The sequence below is a fragment of the Narcine bancroftii genome, chromosome 5 (assembly GCF_036971445.1).
Source record: "Narcine bancroftii isolate sNarBan1 chromosome 5, sNarBan1.hap1, whole genome shotgun sequence".
Lineage (NCBI taxonomy): Eukaryota > Metazoa > Chordata > Chondrichthyes > Torpediniformes > Narcinidae > Narcine > Narcine bancroftii.
Genome location: NC_091473.1, coordinates 78561277 through 78579250, shown reverse-complemented (window position 1 = coordinate 78579250; position 17974 = coordinate 78561277). Strand labels below are relative to the sequence as shown.

General features: G+C 38.3%; 1 protein-coding gene across 1 annotated transcript in view; it reads left to right on the top strand.

Moving 5' to 3' along the window:
- The window catches only part of LOC138765302 (adhesion G protein-coupled receptor D2), a 326991-nt gene that overhangs the window by 146530 nt on the left and 162487 nt on the right, over positions 1 to 17974 (top strand). The window contains exon 19 of the mRNA XM_069942347.1: positions 11409 to 11462. Within this exon, the coding sequence (XP_069798448.1) occupies positions 11409 to 11462 (54 nt within the window). The remainder of the gene's footprint in view (positions 1 to 11408; positions 11463 to 17974) is intronic.

Below are 17974 nucleotides of genomic sequence, written 5' to 3'. Positions count from 1 at the left end.
TTTATTTATAAATTTAAATCATATAACAATGATTATAACATATTCATACAGATATTATATAATTAAGTAAAAACCCCCATCTCCCCCATCCATGCCACTAACACCCTCTCTCCTCCCCCTTCCACCTACAAAGAAAGAAGAAAGGAGATCATCACTTAAAAATAACAATAATCAACTTTTTAGGTGTGGAAACCGAGACACCCACTGGTGTCGACTGAGAGATTAAATCTTCAAACCAAGAGTTTTTAAAATATGGGCTCCATGCTTAAAAAAAAATATTTATCCCTCAAATAATACGCTATCTTTTCTGAAGGAATACAGGATTTCATTTCAGCATGCCATCTTTGCATTCCTAAAAAATAAATCAGATTTCTAAGTACTAGTCAAACATTTTTTTGAAATGGCCAAAGCTAAACATAAAAATTCATTTGATCCATAGTTAATCTCAATCTTAAAGCAATTGACTTAATGTCTTCTAATAAAAACAAAATTGGATCAAATGGTAGAGTCACTTTTAATACTTGCTCCAAAAACAATTTAACATGTATCCAAAATATTCTTAATTTTAGAACAAGTCCAAGTCGAATGTAAAAAAAAAGTACCTATTTCTTGTCCACATCTAAAACACAAATCTGAAGAAATTAATTCAAATTTTGTTAATTTCTGAGGGGTTAAATACAATTGATGTAAAAAATTATATTGTTCTAATCTATATCTTATGTTTATAACCTTAGTCATATTATCCTTAATCAAATTTCTTCAAACATTTTTGTCTATCTTTCTATTTAAATCAAGTTCCCATTTCATTCTTGATTTATGAACATTCAACTTTGGCATTTTATTTTGTAATAACTTATACATCTCAGAAATAAACTTATTTGTTTTTTTTCTTTAGTAAGCAATAATTCCAAAGCAGATTGTCTAGGTAATTTTAAATTATGAGCTAATTTTCCCAATAAATTTTTTTTTAACCTGATGTAACAAAAAAAATGTATTACCAGGCACTTGACATTTCTCCTTCATTTGATTAAAAGATAAAAACTTCCCTGCTTCAAAACAATCTTCATTTTTTAAAATCCCCAATTGATTCCATATCTTTAAAAACTGATTATTTACACTAAAAGGAGGAAGTTTATTTTGATATAAGGGCATTTTTGCTGAAATCTTTCCTTTTCCACCTATCTCATAATCAGTTTTATTCCATATTTCAATTAAATGTTTCAAAATTGATGGATCCTTAGCAATTAACAATTTTGAATTCCATTTATAAATATATTCTGACATAGACCTCTCATCAATTTTAGCTAAATCTATATTCACCCAAATAGAAGGTTTATTTAAATCAAACATTGCATCAATAAATTTCAATTGTGCAGCTTTATAATAATTCTGAAAATGTGGCAGTTGTAAACCACCTAATTCAAAATTCCGAGCTAATTTCTCCAAAGATACCCTATTTATTTTCCCCTTCCATAAAAATTTCCTTACAATTGAATTAAGATCTTTAAACATTTTCTGAGGTACTAAATAAGGAATAGATTGAAAAATGTATTTAATCCTTGAAAAATATTAATTTTAATACAATTCACTCTGCCTATTAAGGTAATAGGTAAGTCATTCCATCTATTTAAATAATCTTTTATTTTATTAAATAATGGAACATAATTTAACGTACAAATTATCTAAATTTCTATCATTTCAAATATCTTAATATTTAATTGAATATTGAATTGAACTACACATTTACAATGATCATAATCTTCTACTAATGGCACAACTTTACTTTTATCCTAATTAATTTTATAATCAGATATTTCCCCATAATCTTGTAACTTTTTATATAAAGAAATTAAAGAATATCAGGATCTGTTATATAAATCAATACATCATCTGCAAACAAACTAATTTTATACTCTTCCTTATTCACTTTAATTCCTTTAATATTAAATTTTTGCCTTATTGATTGTGCCAACAGTTCAATTTCTAAAACAAATAATGCAGGAGATAAGGGGAAACATTGTCTAGCCAATCTAGTTAATGAAAAAGAAGAAGAAAGTTGTCAATTAGTAGCTACCCTAGCCAAAGGATTTCTATATAAAGCTTTAATCCAATTCATAAATATTGGCCGAAATTGAAATTTTTGTAAAACCTTAAATAAATAATTCCATGCTAATCTGTCAAAAACCTTTTCAGCATCTAATCATAAAACTAATGCTAAATCTGATTGTCTCTGAGAACTATGAATTAGACAAATTAATTTAGCTATATTATCAGCAGAATATCTTTTCTTAAATCCAGATTGATCTAAATGAACCAACTCAGGTAAATATTCATTCACTCTATTAGCCAAAACTTCAGCAATAATCTTAAAAATCAACATTTAATAACAATATAGGCCTATAAGACTCAGGTTTTAATAAATTTTTATCTTTATCTTTCTCAGGTATTACTGTTATTAAAGCATTTGAAAAAAGATTCTGGTAATGAACAAGTTTTAATACTTCCATTAATAAAGGCATCAATAAATCTTTAATTTTTTATAAAATTCAGACATAAACCCATCTTTACCATGAGATTTACCATTGTGCATAGAATTTAAAGCCTTAATAACTTCTTTCAACATAAATGGAGAATCTAAATCCTTCTGAGCTTGGCAATTCAAAGATGGAAGTTAAAGCTTCTGTAAAATAATCATTAATTTCTCCTTCATTATTCAATGATTGAGATGAATATAACTTAGTATAATACCAAAATGATCATTTGTATCCTGTAATTTATACATAATTTTTGAATTCTTCTTGACGGCATTAATAATCCTTGATGCTTGCTCCATTTTCAATTGCCAAGTTAATACCTTGTGTGCTCGTTCTCCTAATTCATAATATATTTGTTTAGTTCTATCATGCAATGTGCATGGTTGGGAGGAAACTGGAAGTGGCAAATGGCAGGGGTGGTCGGTTGGTAGATGGTTGATGCAGCTCAAGGAAAATCATTCTTCTTGAAAGAACAAGCATAGCATGGTGTCAGAAGTGTCTGAGTGAGTAAGAGGAGGCAATAGTTCATAATCATGGATAAGTTAAGTCCTCCCACATTGATGCAGTTTACTGGCAATGTAGCCAATAATTGAAAATGCTTCAAACGATGATTCAACATTTATTTAGAAACTGGTGGAATGGGAGAGATGGAAAACTGAAGTGTCTATGTTTCTGTGCATGATGTTTGAAGATGCCTTGGACATCTATAACAGTTTTCAAATTGAGGAGACAGCTTTCATGTTGGACACTGATGACAAAACTCGAGGATTATTTTGTTACATGTAAAAACGTCACATTTGAGAGATTCAAGTTTTTTTCCTGATGCCAGAAACAAAGTATGAACTTTGACCAATACTTAGCCGATCTTCACACACTGAGTAAGTCCTTTGAATTTTGAGATTTGAAAAATTCACTAATTAAAGACAGAATAGCTTGCAGAATCCCAGATAATGGACCTAAAAAAAGACTATTATATGAAAAAGCTGTGAATATGTGTAGGGCAGCAGAGACCATATGAGCACAAGCTAAGGAGCTGCACAAGGTAGACATAAGAGTGCATGTGATGAAAACAGGTAAGCAGAGCATCTGGAGTTTCCCAAAGCAAAGAGGTAGGCTCAAATAACAAATGTAGCAGCTGTGGAGGTAGACATATTCCAAGGATGTGTCCTGCCTTTGGAAAATCCTGCTATAAATGTGGGAAGCAGAATAATTTTTCAAAGTGCTGTAAGGCAGGGGATACCAAGAGAAAAGTATACACAGTGGATGAAGAAATTGAGGAATTCTTCATGGATTTACTGCAGATTGCTGCTACCAAAATGGAATAGATCATTCCAGTGACTGTGAATGAGACAGTAATTCCATTAAAGCTCGACACCAGAGCTCAGGTGAATCTGTTATCTATGGATGATTACAAGATGCTCACTGTAAAGAGCAAAATTTATCCTGTGAAATTAAAAATGACAGGTAACACTGGAGAAAACATTCTAGTAAAAAAAAGGTGGGGGGAACTGTGTGGTGACTCTTCAAACACAAAGGGCAGCATTAAATCACAACTATTGCTTGTAGAAAGGAGAGTACAGAATGTGTTGGATCTACAGGCATAGGAAGAGTTCAAACTGGTGAAAAGAGTATGTATAATGGGTTCACAGACCGAAGATAAGCACGCAACACTCACGGAAAGAAGGACAACTGCACTGGAGAATTGATACTTTAATGTATAGAGAGAATCAACCTCATTGCATGACATGAATGACAAATTAGAAAATAAGTTGGCAAATAAGGATGTCTTCTTACACCAGCTAGAAGACAAAAATAGGCAGTAACAGGAAACTCTGGAACTTGCTGAACAGAATCTGCAGGAAACAATGAAGTGAGCAGAAACATTACCAGAATAGAAGCTGAACTTGCCCAGTGAATTGCAGCTCTGACAAAGGCTGAAGAGCAGCTTGGCTGCATAGAATAATGTTTGAGACATTTAGAAACTCGGCTTGACTCTAATGAGTGACTTCAGCTGCATCTAAAAGAAAGAATGGATGCATTAGAGGATAAGAATATATCAATATAAGAACTTGAACTCTTAAGAAAACAACTTGAAGAGTCTCTTCATGATAAGGAATTGAAAATGCAAACATCTTTCAACTACAAAGCTTAAAGTAGCCGCCACACTATCAGAAGAGGTATTGGCAGCTATGTCATCCACTGCAGCAGCTGTGGCCAAGATTGTGAAGCCTGGAATGAAGCTCACAGAGTTGGGATGGATATAAGATCAATTGCTATTGGCAAAACAGGAAAACTAAGAGAGTGAATAAATATTTGGATGAAATTGTGAAAGAAGTGATGCTTCTGAAGTACCAGCATGAAGAATAGGAACGGGTGCAAAAATCTGTGGTGAATAAGCATGCTTCATTACTCAACAGGGAGAATCAGAGATACAAAATGCAAGTGTCAAATCTTTCACAGCAGAATTGGGTGCTTTTGATGGAACTAAAAGATGCTGGAGAAATCATATTTTATGTTAGGATGAAATTAGTTTTGCTGGGATAAGTAGTTCCTTTGAAGTGATTTCTCACCATCTGGCGACCTATCGTAATGTTGAGGAATGGCAACAGCAAAATCAACAGCTACTGGTGACTGTTTGTAAACTTCCTGATAAAGAGGAAATGGAAGAGTAGGAAAAAACCTCTATGGATTTTTGAACTTCAGCTGAATCTTGCGGATTCTCTGAATGAACTTCAATGACTTTGTAAAGCCAGAAGTCATCAGATACAACTGGTGGAAAGAGACAGTCCACAGAATGTAGATACTTCTGTAGACATAGTATTGTTTGTGCTTTTGTTTTTTAAAAAGGGAAAGAAATGTTGTTATGTGTGTATACATTTCCCAGCATGCAATGCACTCAGTTGGCCAGAAACTGGAAGTAACATATGACGGGGATGGTCGGTTGGAAGTCGGTTGAAGCAGCTCAAGGGAAATAAAGTTAAGTGGTAAACCCATGTCAAGCCATTCTTCTTGAAAGAACAAACGTAACAGACACTGGTGGTAATTTTCCTTGTGGCAGTCTGCAGAATCCCCCACATGTCACCACAATCAAGCTCATTATCTTATTGAAGGTGCCCACAATATTTAACCTCTTCAGTCTCCAAATATAACCAATGAGGTTGTTGAAGCTTCTCACTGGAAATTTGTAGGAATTTAGCAGGGATATGGTGTGGTCCAGAAGCCCTGGTTTTTTTTTAAGCTTGAAACTTCTTACAATTATTTTTCTGGTCTCCTTGATTTCCTGTCAATTAGAAGTTAGAACAGTTGTCCCAGATACAATCCAATGGGATACAGTCAAAGGAGCTCATGTCAGGACAGATTTGTAGGTGACAGTCTTGCTAGTGTTCCTTCCAACAGGCATTGAATGCCTCTCTCTCCTAGATGAAATTCACCCTATTCCTGGCTCTCACTGAGGAGGGATGTTGGAATCACAGTACTGATACCCAGATATGTTATGCCATCAATGAATTTCTTTTTTCAAGACTAGAGGAATGGACCTTCTAGTCCTTGAACCCCTTACAGTTATATTAATTAGCTTCTCAATTGCTTGGAGATTCTCATCAAACCAGTCGGTTCTTGTTGTCATGGATGCCTGAAATCTCCAATGTCAGCAGGCTTCTGGGCAGCCATAAGCTGCAGTCCCCTTGTAGCACCAGTATCCTGAGAGTTGGCAAGTTGTCCATGAGGAACTGTCCGAAAAGACCCTTGGGGCTCTTGAGAGTTTTGACAATATTTTTTTGTAGCCAAGCATCTGTTGCCACCGATGTTTTGGGGGCCAGGTTGCTGGAAAGAAGAGCATGGATTAAGCAGTCCACCAGTACCATGGTAACTTGACCAAATTATAATATAATTTATCAGGTGTCAGTAATTGGACCATGGTATTACAATAAGGTTTTGTGATGAATACTCACTAAATGTTTGTATCCCACACTGGCATGGAGGTCAAATAGTCATTCAGCATCAGCACTTTGGGGAGTTGATGTGAACATAAGATTTGTGGAAATAATTAGAGGAATGGGATAGATGAATGCCAACCCAACCCCCCACATCATTACAAAATATCTATGTGAAAGAATATCAATGCAGGTGACTGGACTGAAACGTGAAAGTATTGCTTCTGTTCAAATTTTGTAGATGTGGCTCAACATTTGTTGGATCAGATTTCTGCCTTGACTTGTTTGGATGAGCAGCTGTTTCCCTATTCTTTGCCATTGTCAAAGGACATTTATGAAGTGTTCTCTGACATTATGTTTGAAGATGCTACTTTTGCTTTCTATGTTGCTGTCTTTTCATTCTTTTCATGGTTCATTATCCATTGCTGCCTTTTCATTTCCAATCACTGTAAATATTGCCTGTGAACATAGTCTCCACATTTATTGTGATCAAAATTGCAAATGAAGAAAGGTCAGTGATTGCCTTTCAATACGAGCAGGAACTATCTTGCAATATTTCACTCTTTTCACCAAAAACTTAAATTCATTTTTTCCATACTTTTTCACACATTTCTCTCTTGCCCTCTTGCTGGAAGAAGAGAGCTCTCCATTATCTTGGCTGCATGACTTTTGTTTGTGGGCAATTCAGTGGCTGGGCTGCAGAGACTTGACAGAAGAAGATTCAAGTGTGAGCAAGAACTTATCTTCTTAAGATTGCTGTAGTCCTCAAACTGCACCTCCATCTCAGATCAATATTCTGCAGCTCTCCTTAATGCTCTGGGAAATTTGGGAACAATAGAGAAACCTAATTAGACAAGACATTAACGCGTATCTATTGCCCTTTTTATCTGCCCTACACCTAAATTTAGGTTTATCACAGGGTGGCTTTAGTATTCCACCATCTCTCCTGTCTGCCTAGCAATGATCTTAATTCCAGTTGAAGATAGTAAAAGGTCAACATGAACCCAGCATCATTACAACCAGAGTCATTCAATTCCTTTTATTTCAAGTTACTGATGGAGTAGGAAGGTGAAGTTAAAATTCCTGAAGAATAGAATTACAAACTGGGTTTATATTCAACATTGAAATCTACAGTTCAGACTTGGATCTTCGTCAGGACCTGTTGATGCATCAGTGCCTCTTTTTGGTTGGCTTTATGGACCTGTACAATGCATTTGAATTACTCAGGTTTAGAAAGATTTGACCATTACTGTTACCAAGGTAGGGGTTCTCCTCGACTCCAGAATACTAGACATTAGTTAATAGTCCTTTGAGTGTTTAAATCAATACATCCTTCTGCCCTGCAGAGTTTAGTGATCCAAAATTAAAGCCCTGGACGGGTGGGAAATAAAAATTGTTATTATTTTTAGAATGATTTACATTCTGGACAGAAAACTGAGTGAAATAGATGATCAATAAATTGTTTTGGTAAACTCAGACAAGTACAGCAGCGTCAAGATGCAGTGTATCATTGCAGTAGATAACCCACATGTGCACAGTCTATTGTTTCTGTTCATTAACAGCTGGCAAGTCTTCAGCCAGGTGCAGGCAACTTCAGTCTGTTCAGCTACAACTTCTAGCCTTGTGTCAATATTTGAGTACACAAGCTATACAAATAGAGCGCTGCTGTGAGCTATGTGTGACACATGATCACTTCAAGCCCAAAGTAGCTATATTCTCAGCTTTTTTTGCCGATGAGTCACTTTCAATTTTATTTTCCCTTGACATGCTCGGCTGTTTATATTTATGATTTCTAATTCTACTGTTTTAAAAACCATTTCACATCAGTTGGTTTTCATGATGAACATTAGGAATGAATGATTGCCTATTGGATCACTGAATAAAACTCATCCTTTTTCCCTCCCCAGGCTTATCAACGTGATAGGAAATTTCATCATCTGCAAGTCTAAAAAAAGTTTTCCCACTGTGATACAAATTTACAGTTATCAAAACTGATGCTGGATTATTTTAATTAAATAGATGGACACAATAAATTATCTATTTTACATTAAGATGAAAAATAGCTCTGGATTTTCTATGAAAAGAGGAAGCTTTGGGGACTATAAATTAGAGTATTGAAAGCATTTTATGTGCACATTAACTTCTATGATAATGACAGTATCAGTAACATAGATGGATACTGGCCCTTAGCCATTATATGACATGTTGGTAATTGTTTGTAATGCCTCTGTTATTTAAGTCACCTTTAATTTGCATTTCTTCTGAAAATAAATTACTTCATCATAATAACATAAGAACATTTCTGCTGGTTTCTGCTTTATGTTGCTGTTCTTGATAGATGTAACTCGGTTTAATTTTTGTTGTCCCAGGTTTGGTCTGTACATACCGAGTTCTGTTTATTGGTCCTGCTCTGAAAATATAATCCAAACAGAATTAAACCAAAGTATTATTTTGTGGTGCTACAATATAAGTAATTAAATATTAATCCTTGTATATTTAGATGAAGAACTCCATTTTAACCAGGCATATGATCATTCTTTGTAAATCACAGTGGCTTGAAATTGTGGAGAGCATGTCTTTTGTCGGTTGGTTGCTTCTGGGAGGGAACACTTTTCTTACGAGCTGTTACTTAGTTGGTAGAGAGCTCTTCCCCCAACTCATGAGATTGAGTTCAAATCCCAAACTAGGAATCTGAGCACAAAATGGTTTCATACAACTAGATGTGAAAGAAAAGAGTAGGTGGGCCAATTGTAATGTTCAAAAGACATTTAGACCAGTGCTTGGATAAGAAAAGTGAAGAGGGATATGGAACAAAGGCAGGTGAATGGAACTAGCTTGGTCAAAATGGACAAGTTAGGCTAAACTGCCCGTTTCAGTGCTGTAGACCTCTGTGACACTCAAGGCTGACATTCCAATGAAAGACTAAATGAGTGCTGTACACCACAATGTACAATATTTTGAAAGTGTTATACCAATGTCCTGCTTATCCTCAGTTAAAGATCCTGTGACACAACTTTAAAGGAGAGCAGGACATTATCAATGGTAATCTGCCCAATATTTATTCTTCACACATCATTATAAACTATCATGTGATTCTCAGCACAGTCTGTTTTGTGCACATAAATTTACCCTGATGTGGATTTATTTTTTGACAGTGATCATACAGTACTGCAATGTTTTAATGCTGAATTTCTTGCTTTTAATTACTTACCCCTCATAGCCGAATTTATCAGGAAGTGCTCATTTTTCTGGAATAATTTCAGTATAATGGTGACAGTATAAAACAAATGCAGTGAAAGCCATCTGCTTCAATTCAGTGGTCACTTCCATTCCTGTTGGAATAAAATAATGGAAAGTATTTTACACCAGTGGATTTTCTGATAGTCGAGAGCTTTGGAGTAGCAGATATGTGCACAAATCTCATGTAGCCTTCAGTTTCTTTTTTATAATGCTAATTATTTATGTTAATTTTCCCAGTTTGTAGAATTGTATTGAAATAGCAATTTTGAAATGGTTATGCTTCTTAAAACTGAATAAACTAATGGAATATAAATGTAAGAAAATGCCCCTCAGCCATATTTTTTGGTCTTCATGAGAACATAGAAATAGGAGCAGGTCAGCTGGCTCCTCAAGCTTACTCTGTCATTCAATAAGATCGTGGCTCATCTGGCTGTAAACTCAGCTCCACTTTACCCACCTTAATTAACTCTTAATTCCGAATTCTTCGAAATATCTGTCTTAAGTACATTCAATGAGGCAACGTCTACGGTTTCCTTGGGCAGAGAATTCCATAGATTCACTGATCTTTGGAAGAAGCAGTACTTCCTTATCACTGTTTTAATCTTGAGGCTCTGCCCTCTTGTTCGAGGTGCACATGGTAGTTGAAATAATTTCCCTGCTTCTATCTCATCTACTCCTTTTTTTAACTTGACTTGTTTTTCTAGGATCCCTCCTTATCCTTTAACACTCTAATTAGTATAGTGCCAGGCAACTTGCTCTTACCTCACGAGCTAACCTCTTCATTTCTAGAATCAATCTGGTGAACTTCCTTGTACTGCTTCCAAAGCAGAAAAGAAGGAGACCAGAACTTCACCAGTACTTCAGGTACAGCCTCACCAGTATTCTGCTCAGTTGCAGCAGGATCTCCCTGCTCTTAAATTCAAGCCCTCTTACAATGAAGGCCATCATCTCATTTGCCTTCTTGTTACCCACTGCACCTACAAATTTTTTTTATGATTCATGCACATAATCCAAGGTGTCCCTGCACAACAGCTTGCTGCAGTTTTTCACCATTTAAATAATAGTTGGATCAACAATTTTTCTTTCTATAAGTGGATGACCTCACATTCACTTTATTCTATGGCATGGTTTGAAGGCTTTGCTGTTGATTCCACAATGGAATAATTTATGACATATTAGTGCAGGATTCCCCTATCCACATCATTATTTAATTGTTTTTGTACAGAGACTTTGCATGGTGCTAGCAGTTATTCCCAGCACGTGGCAATGTGGATTTGAGAGACCCGTGTAAATGTAAACAAGAGCACTAACAATGTCAAGTGAAAGTGTCACAATTAAATTATTTTTCATATGCATGGGCTCCCTCTTTCTGTTGCTACTGCAAGCACTTAGATAAGTCCAGCTCAGTGTATATTAAACATAGTTGTCAGATCAGAAGGTACCCATTTAAAATTAATAATGAAATGGTATAATTTGATATGCATTTCCTCTTAATTTCCCAGAAATTTCCAAATCTTAACTTCTTTGCCTGGTTTGTTTGCGCCATCTGCAGTGTTAGAGGAAGAAACTGCTCAGCTCAAGCAAGTAGATTTAATGTATCAGTGTATGACCAATAATTCTCAAAGGATTGTTTGTTAAAGAAAGTGTCCTATTGATTCTTGAAGTGCAGAACCTGAGAATGATATGGCTTATTATTTTGTAGGTAAGAAGTACAATCAAAAGACTACAAGAGAGAAGAAAAGCTTTGAACTTTTCGGTAAGCAAGTAACGAATAAATATTATGATGTTGAAGCATTGATATCAACTGCATATTTGAGCAAATTTGTATTGGTTGATTTTCTTCAAACTTCAGGCACAGGGAGCTCTTGATATGCCATATCACGAAACTTTTGAAAGAGTTGGCGGTGAATTGCTGTGTTTCCTGTATTACAACAGTGTCAACTATTCAGAAGTACTTTATTGGCTGTAAGCTGTTTGAGACACTTGTGGTGATGTAAAGCACTGTATAAATGCAAGTTCTTTACCGTTTGCTAAATTGCATTTGTTGGATTGGCTCCATAGTTCAACGGCTGAATTAGTCATATGGTTAAAAATGAATAACATTGGGTTGGTCCATTATAATGCACCTTTAACTGTTTTTATTGAAGAGGAAATTGAGGGCTAATGTATTTGGTAGGTGTCTTTGAGAGACAAAGATGGACCATGAAGGAAAGAGGAACAGCTGCAGAGAGAAGCAGTGAAGTGCAACATGCAGAAACTAAAGTTTGAACAGAAAGACCTTTTCCTTCACAGATCATGTAGTTAGGCAAAGGTAAAGGCAGTAGTGCACATGCCAAAAGTGGACAGGTGTCACTGTGATCCATAGAACCATAGAATATTACAGTACAGAAACAGGCCCTTTGGCCCTTCTTGTCTGTACCAAAGCATTATTCTGCCTAGACCCACTGACCTGCATATATCCCTCCATACCCCTCCCATCTAGGTACCTGTCTAAATTCAATTTTATTCCCAGGATTTAAGAATTGCTGAAGCCAATTCCTGCCCCATCGAAGTAACGTTATGTCAATCACTGAAGCCACAGTTGAAAGTTGTTGGATCGATACCCAAGAGCAACCAGTCAAGGAGATGGACAGAGTAGAACGAGTATGACACAACTTCAATGGTAGTGGTGACATCTCAGGAGAAAAAGGCCTTGGAACAGCTCTGTGAAAGAAGGTCAACTGAAGGTCTATTTGAACAAAACTGAGCCTATATTGAATAGGAGATCACGATTTGGGTTTGAGAAGTTCCACCATTGTACACATGGGACAAATACATTGATGCAGAATGACCACCAAACTGTTTAAGTGAAGAATCTCCACCAAATCAGAAAGAGACTCAACTTGTGATTTTGCTTTTTTAGATGAATGATGCTCATCTTGTCCAGTATCCAGGCAGTATATTATAGGCGCACTAAATTGTGCACATCTCCCACAACAGGAGCAAGGGAAACATTGAAAAGTCTCCCTCCTGCTGAGGAAGAAGTGAGAGCCAGTTGTGTCGCTTAACACAACATGGCAAGAATTGCATGCAGCTATTTTTAGAGGATAGCTGGAGGAGGATTGAGCTCCCACAAGGTCACACCTTGCACCTCTGTTTTCGACATGAGTTCAACGCTTCAAATGTTCTCATTTGTGGTGAAAGCGTACTGGAACTAAAATCCATAAGGAAATTAATTTATTGTCACGCATACCAAGAAATATGAGAAAATTTGTTTTGTGGGCAGTTCAGTGAGACAACCAAAGAAGGAAATACTCAACTGTGTCTACTCTACCCTGAGAGTAAATGAGGAGAATCTCTTTTCTGGACAGAAAAAAAAACAGTACAGTGAGCTTTTCTGTGGGAATGTTGCAGTCACATATTTACCTTAGTCGGGAGCGGTGCCAGATGATGCTGATGATGTAAGTGAAGCGACTTGTGGGAGTAATAACGCGCATGCGCAGGTGTGTTAAGCATCAGCATATGGGTGATGCAGGAGGAGGAGAGTGAAAGTGTCAGGATCACCTGTGTGGCAGTGAGCCAATGAGGTCAGAGGAGTTTAGCTGGGTAGTGTTTGGGGAGTGGAAGAATGCAATGTTCTACCTAATGAATAATAAAAGAGAGCTGATTTCATGGTGTGCCGAAAGAAACAAGTGAGTGTATTCTTTATTTGTAAGCTGTCGTAAATCAATACTCTTACAAGTGGTGACCCCACAGTACCTTCTAATTTAAAATGGATGGTGATGAGGGTAAACCAGGAGCAGTTGGGGAGGTCAAACTGGAGATTCCCCCCCTTTTTATTAATAATGCACCAGCATGGTTTATGATCCCTGAAGCGCGTTTCTCTGCTCTCAGTGTGATGGGTCAGAAGACAAAGTATGGTTTACTTGTGTAGCGTCTTCCAGAGCAGATTGCCTGTGGAGTGGAGGATGTCTTAGTGGGTTCAGATGTTAATCTCCCATATGACGTGCTTAAGGCAGTTATTCTGTGAAGTACTCAGCCATCTGAGTACTAACTAATTACTAACTAATGACAGCCTAGACAATAGGCAACCATGACAGATGTTGAGGAGGTGGCACTGATGAGCTGGAACAGATCCTGTTGAAGGGGATTTTTGGAAACAGAGGTTCCTTTGATGTTTACCTCATCGTGTTCAGGAGCATTTGGTGAGGGCCTTTTGAATGTCCACCCTTGATCAGTTGGTGGATCATGCCGACCTCATTATGTCCACAACCTCTGCAATGAAGATAGATAGTTTAGCTTCTTCCCTTAGTCAACAGGAGCAAATGGTTCTGGAACAACTGCTTACTTCACCTTATGAAGCTCCAGCACCTTCTCAATTGAGGATAATTGAGTTGGAGCAGTAAATGGCAGCACTGACTATGCAGGTCCAGGCTTTGGGCATGCAACAGAATTCTTTCCATCGACCTGGTTGGAATCATGGTGGTTGAGAATGTGGTAGAAGCAACAGACAATGTTGGAAGCACTGGGGATTTGGTGCTGCTACCTGGTCCTCTCAACCACCTTGCGACTTCTACAAATGACAGCTGGGAAACAACCAGGCTGAGCAGTAGAGGCAACTGCTGCCCATGGACATAACAGCCACCATCTTTTCCTCAAAGACTGTTCAATTTCTTGTGGATTCTGGTACAGAGATTTATGTGGTCCCTCCAACTACCTAGGAAGGCAGGCACCTTGTGTTCTTTCAGCTGTGAATGATTCTCATAGTCAAACATTTGGCCAGCAGTCACTCACATTGGACTTCAGTCTTAAGAATCCTTTTTGGTGGATTTTCACTGTTGCAAACATTGCAAATTCCATTTTTGGAGCAAATTTCTTGTCACATTTTTCTTTGATGGTGGATTTGAAAAATTGCTGCGTCGTGGACCACAGCTCTTCGATGAAAGCGAGCTGCATCTGTCATCCCTCCAATGTCGTCAGCCACCTGATGAGCCTTCAACCTAGCTCATGCCCTTTCTGAGCCTTGCTCAAGTGTTTCCTTCACCTAGTAACCCCATCACATCATCACACAGGCATTAAACATAGAGTAACCCATCATATAGAGACCTCCAGTGGTAGTGCAGGCTTGTAGATTAACCCCTGACTATTTTAAAATCGCGAAATTAGAATTCGACCACATGCAAGAGTTGGGGATATTTTGCAGATATGACAGTTGCTGGGCTTCACCATCACGTATGGTTCCAAATAAATCTCCTGGGGATGGCGGCCTTGTGGTGATTATTGTGCCCTGAACAATTCTACCATGACTGACCGATACAACATCTGCAATCTACAAGACTTTTCAGCAAAATCCATGGCAAACATATATTTGTGAAAATAGATCTAGTACGTGTTTACTATCAGATTCCAGTTGAGCCTCTGATTGTCGCAAAGATGGCAGTAATTAACCCTTTCGACACGTTTGAGTTTCTGTGAGTGGCATTCGGTCTACAGTATGCAGCTTAGACATTCCAACAGTTTATGGACCATGTATTCACCAGTCTCAATTTTGTGTTTATTTACATTGAAGATATTCTTGTGGCATCTTGAGGATGAAAAGAAGCACAAATGTCACCTTATCTTATTGTTTCAGAGACTTGATTTGGTATTGTGATCAATCCCAATAAATGTATTTTTGGTGTTGCTGATCTTATATTTTTGGGACATAGATTTACGCAATATGGTATTTTGCCCAATGAATCGAAAGTGTGAAAGATGCGAGAAATTCTTACACCCATTACGTGTGGCCGAAGCGACGTTTTTTAGTCTTGATGAATTTATTTCACGGATTCTTGCCAAATGCTGCAGCATCTTTATTACCCTTTACTGAACTACTACTAGGATCTGATAAGTCCGTGTCCAAAAGAGCATTAACTCTGGGAGATGGTGTTGTGCATACTTTCAATGATATGAAGACTGTGCTTGCGAATGCCACAAGGCTTGTACATCAAAAGTTCAATGCCTTGCTCTCTCTCACCACAGATGCATCTGTCAGTGATTTGGAAGCAGTGTTAGAACAAAGAGCCCCTGGGCAATTGGAAACCTCTGGCATTTTTTTTCAGCCAAGCTGTCACCAGCTCAAGGAAAGTATAGTACGTTTGGTCAAGAACTCTTGGTCATCTATATCACAGTGAAATATTTCTGCTTTTTATTGGAAGGTTATCCTCTCATCATTTATACAGACCACCAGCTTCTTACACATACTGTGAGTACAAGCAAACATCTCAACTCACCCAGAGAGATTTGGCACTTGGACTTCATCCTGCAATTTCATTGGACATATGGCACTTCTGAGGAAAATCAAATATCGTGGCTGATGCTCTGTCCAGGCACAACATTGATGCCTTACATATAACTATTGCCATCGATTTAACTGCCATGGCTCGTGCACAGCACACAGATCCTGATCTCATCCAGTATCAGAGGAGCAACTCTGGTCTCCATCTTCATGATGTGACCCTGGATGAATTGGGTGAAAAGTTAGGCTGTAAATTTTTTCACAGGAAGGCCTAGGTCTTTTGTGCCGGTGTCTATGAGACTCTTCAAAATCTATTGCAACCTGGAAGAAGAGCATCAATCAAACTAGTTATGGAACGCTTTACCTGGCCTCATGTTAAGTGGAATGTTGGATTATGGGTTTGGACCTACTTGCCATGTGCCGTGAACTGGGATTCCTGGCAGTGTGTTGTGCTGATGGCTGACTCCACCCCCATCTGCTCATATATAACCCTGGTTTCCTGCCTAAACCCAGAACCCTTCTGAAGACTACTGTGAAACCCTACCTTTAGTTATAAGCTAATAAAAGCATTTATTCTCTCTCTCCAGTCATGAGATCTTTTATTATGCTACAATTTTATTAGCTTATTCCCTAAACGATGGAAGCACTACTCAAGCCAGGGACGCTGCTGATAGGCCCTCTGTCCCCAGATGCGGCTGAGGAGTTCACATACTGGCTAGACTGCTTCCAGGACTACTGAACACGACCAGAGACGTCTTCCGCACTGATGAACTCTGGAGGACTGCACTCCTTTCAAGGGTAGGAACGGAAGGGTATGCAGTCATCAGGGACTGCACTACATATGACACTGTCATCGAAGGCATGGTACATGAAGTCACAAAACAGGATCCGAGCGAGGCACCGACTCACTCTACATCGCCAATGGCCAGGAGAGACCATTGATGATAACCTGCTGGATCTGTGGATGCTTGCCTAGAAGTGCAGGTATGAAGTGGCTACGGGGCACGTTCATGAAGAAGAGTAGATCTGGGACACTCTAGTTGCAGGGGTCCGCTCAAGGTACATGAGGCAGCAACTGCTTGAGTCAGGTAAGAAGGACCTGGCTAGCCACGTTGAATTGGCCAAATCGTTGGAACAGGCCAAGCTCAAGAATGAGATCTCAAAGCCAGCAAACTCACTCACCCACTACCCCTGCCACTTCCTGTGCTAGGGAATGATTTTTCTGCAGCAAGTGCCAGCACCCCTGATCTCGTTGCCTGGCTAAAGACTCAGTGTGTTCCAGGTGTGGAAAGAAAGAGCATTGAGCGAGGGTTTGCCACACAAGAGGAAGCCCGGGTAAGTTCACGACCTGAACCGCTCCTGGATCCGATTCTAGCCCCAAGCCCTCTGCACCGAATTCACCCGAATCCACTTACTGTGCTACACGCTATCAGAAGGAAGTGAGGAAACAGTGTGAAAAGTCTCAGTGGCCATCTTGCCACAACCTAGATTCAAACTTAGCTCCATCATTGTCAAAGGAGCAAGGAGGTGGTCAGCTTGCTGTGCCACGAGGTCAACACCATCTTACCCATGCAGGGAAACCCAGGATGGTGGGGGCCACTTGAGTGAGGAGTATGGAGTTTCCGGGTCCTAGCCTTGATGGTTCTAGATCAGGACAGACCTCACCAGCTCAGCAACTCCATAGTGACTCTGAAGGGTTACAGACATTCCACTAAATGCCTAATCAACACAGGCTCTACTGAAAGCTTTATAGACTCACGGACTGTCCAAGACTACAACCTATAGATGTATCCTTCTAATTATTGCATATTCCTTACATCTCATTTGCATCCTATGCATGTTCAACAATATTGTATAGTGCACTTGCCGTTTGAGGGGTGGGGGGGGGATTTCTGTAAATTTCACCTGAAGATACTTGATGAATTATGTGCTCTGGTGCTGTTGGGTCTGAATTTCTTGTGTCACCTTAAAAGCGTGACCTTTGAGTATTCTGGTCCCCTCCCCTCATAATG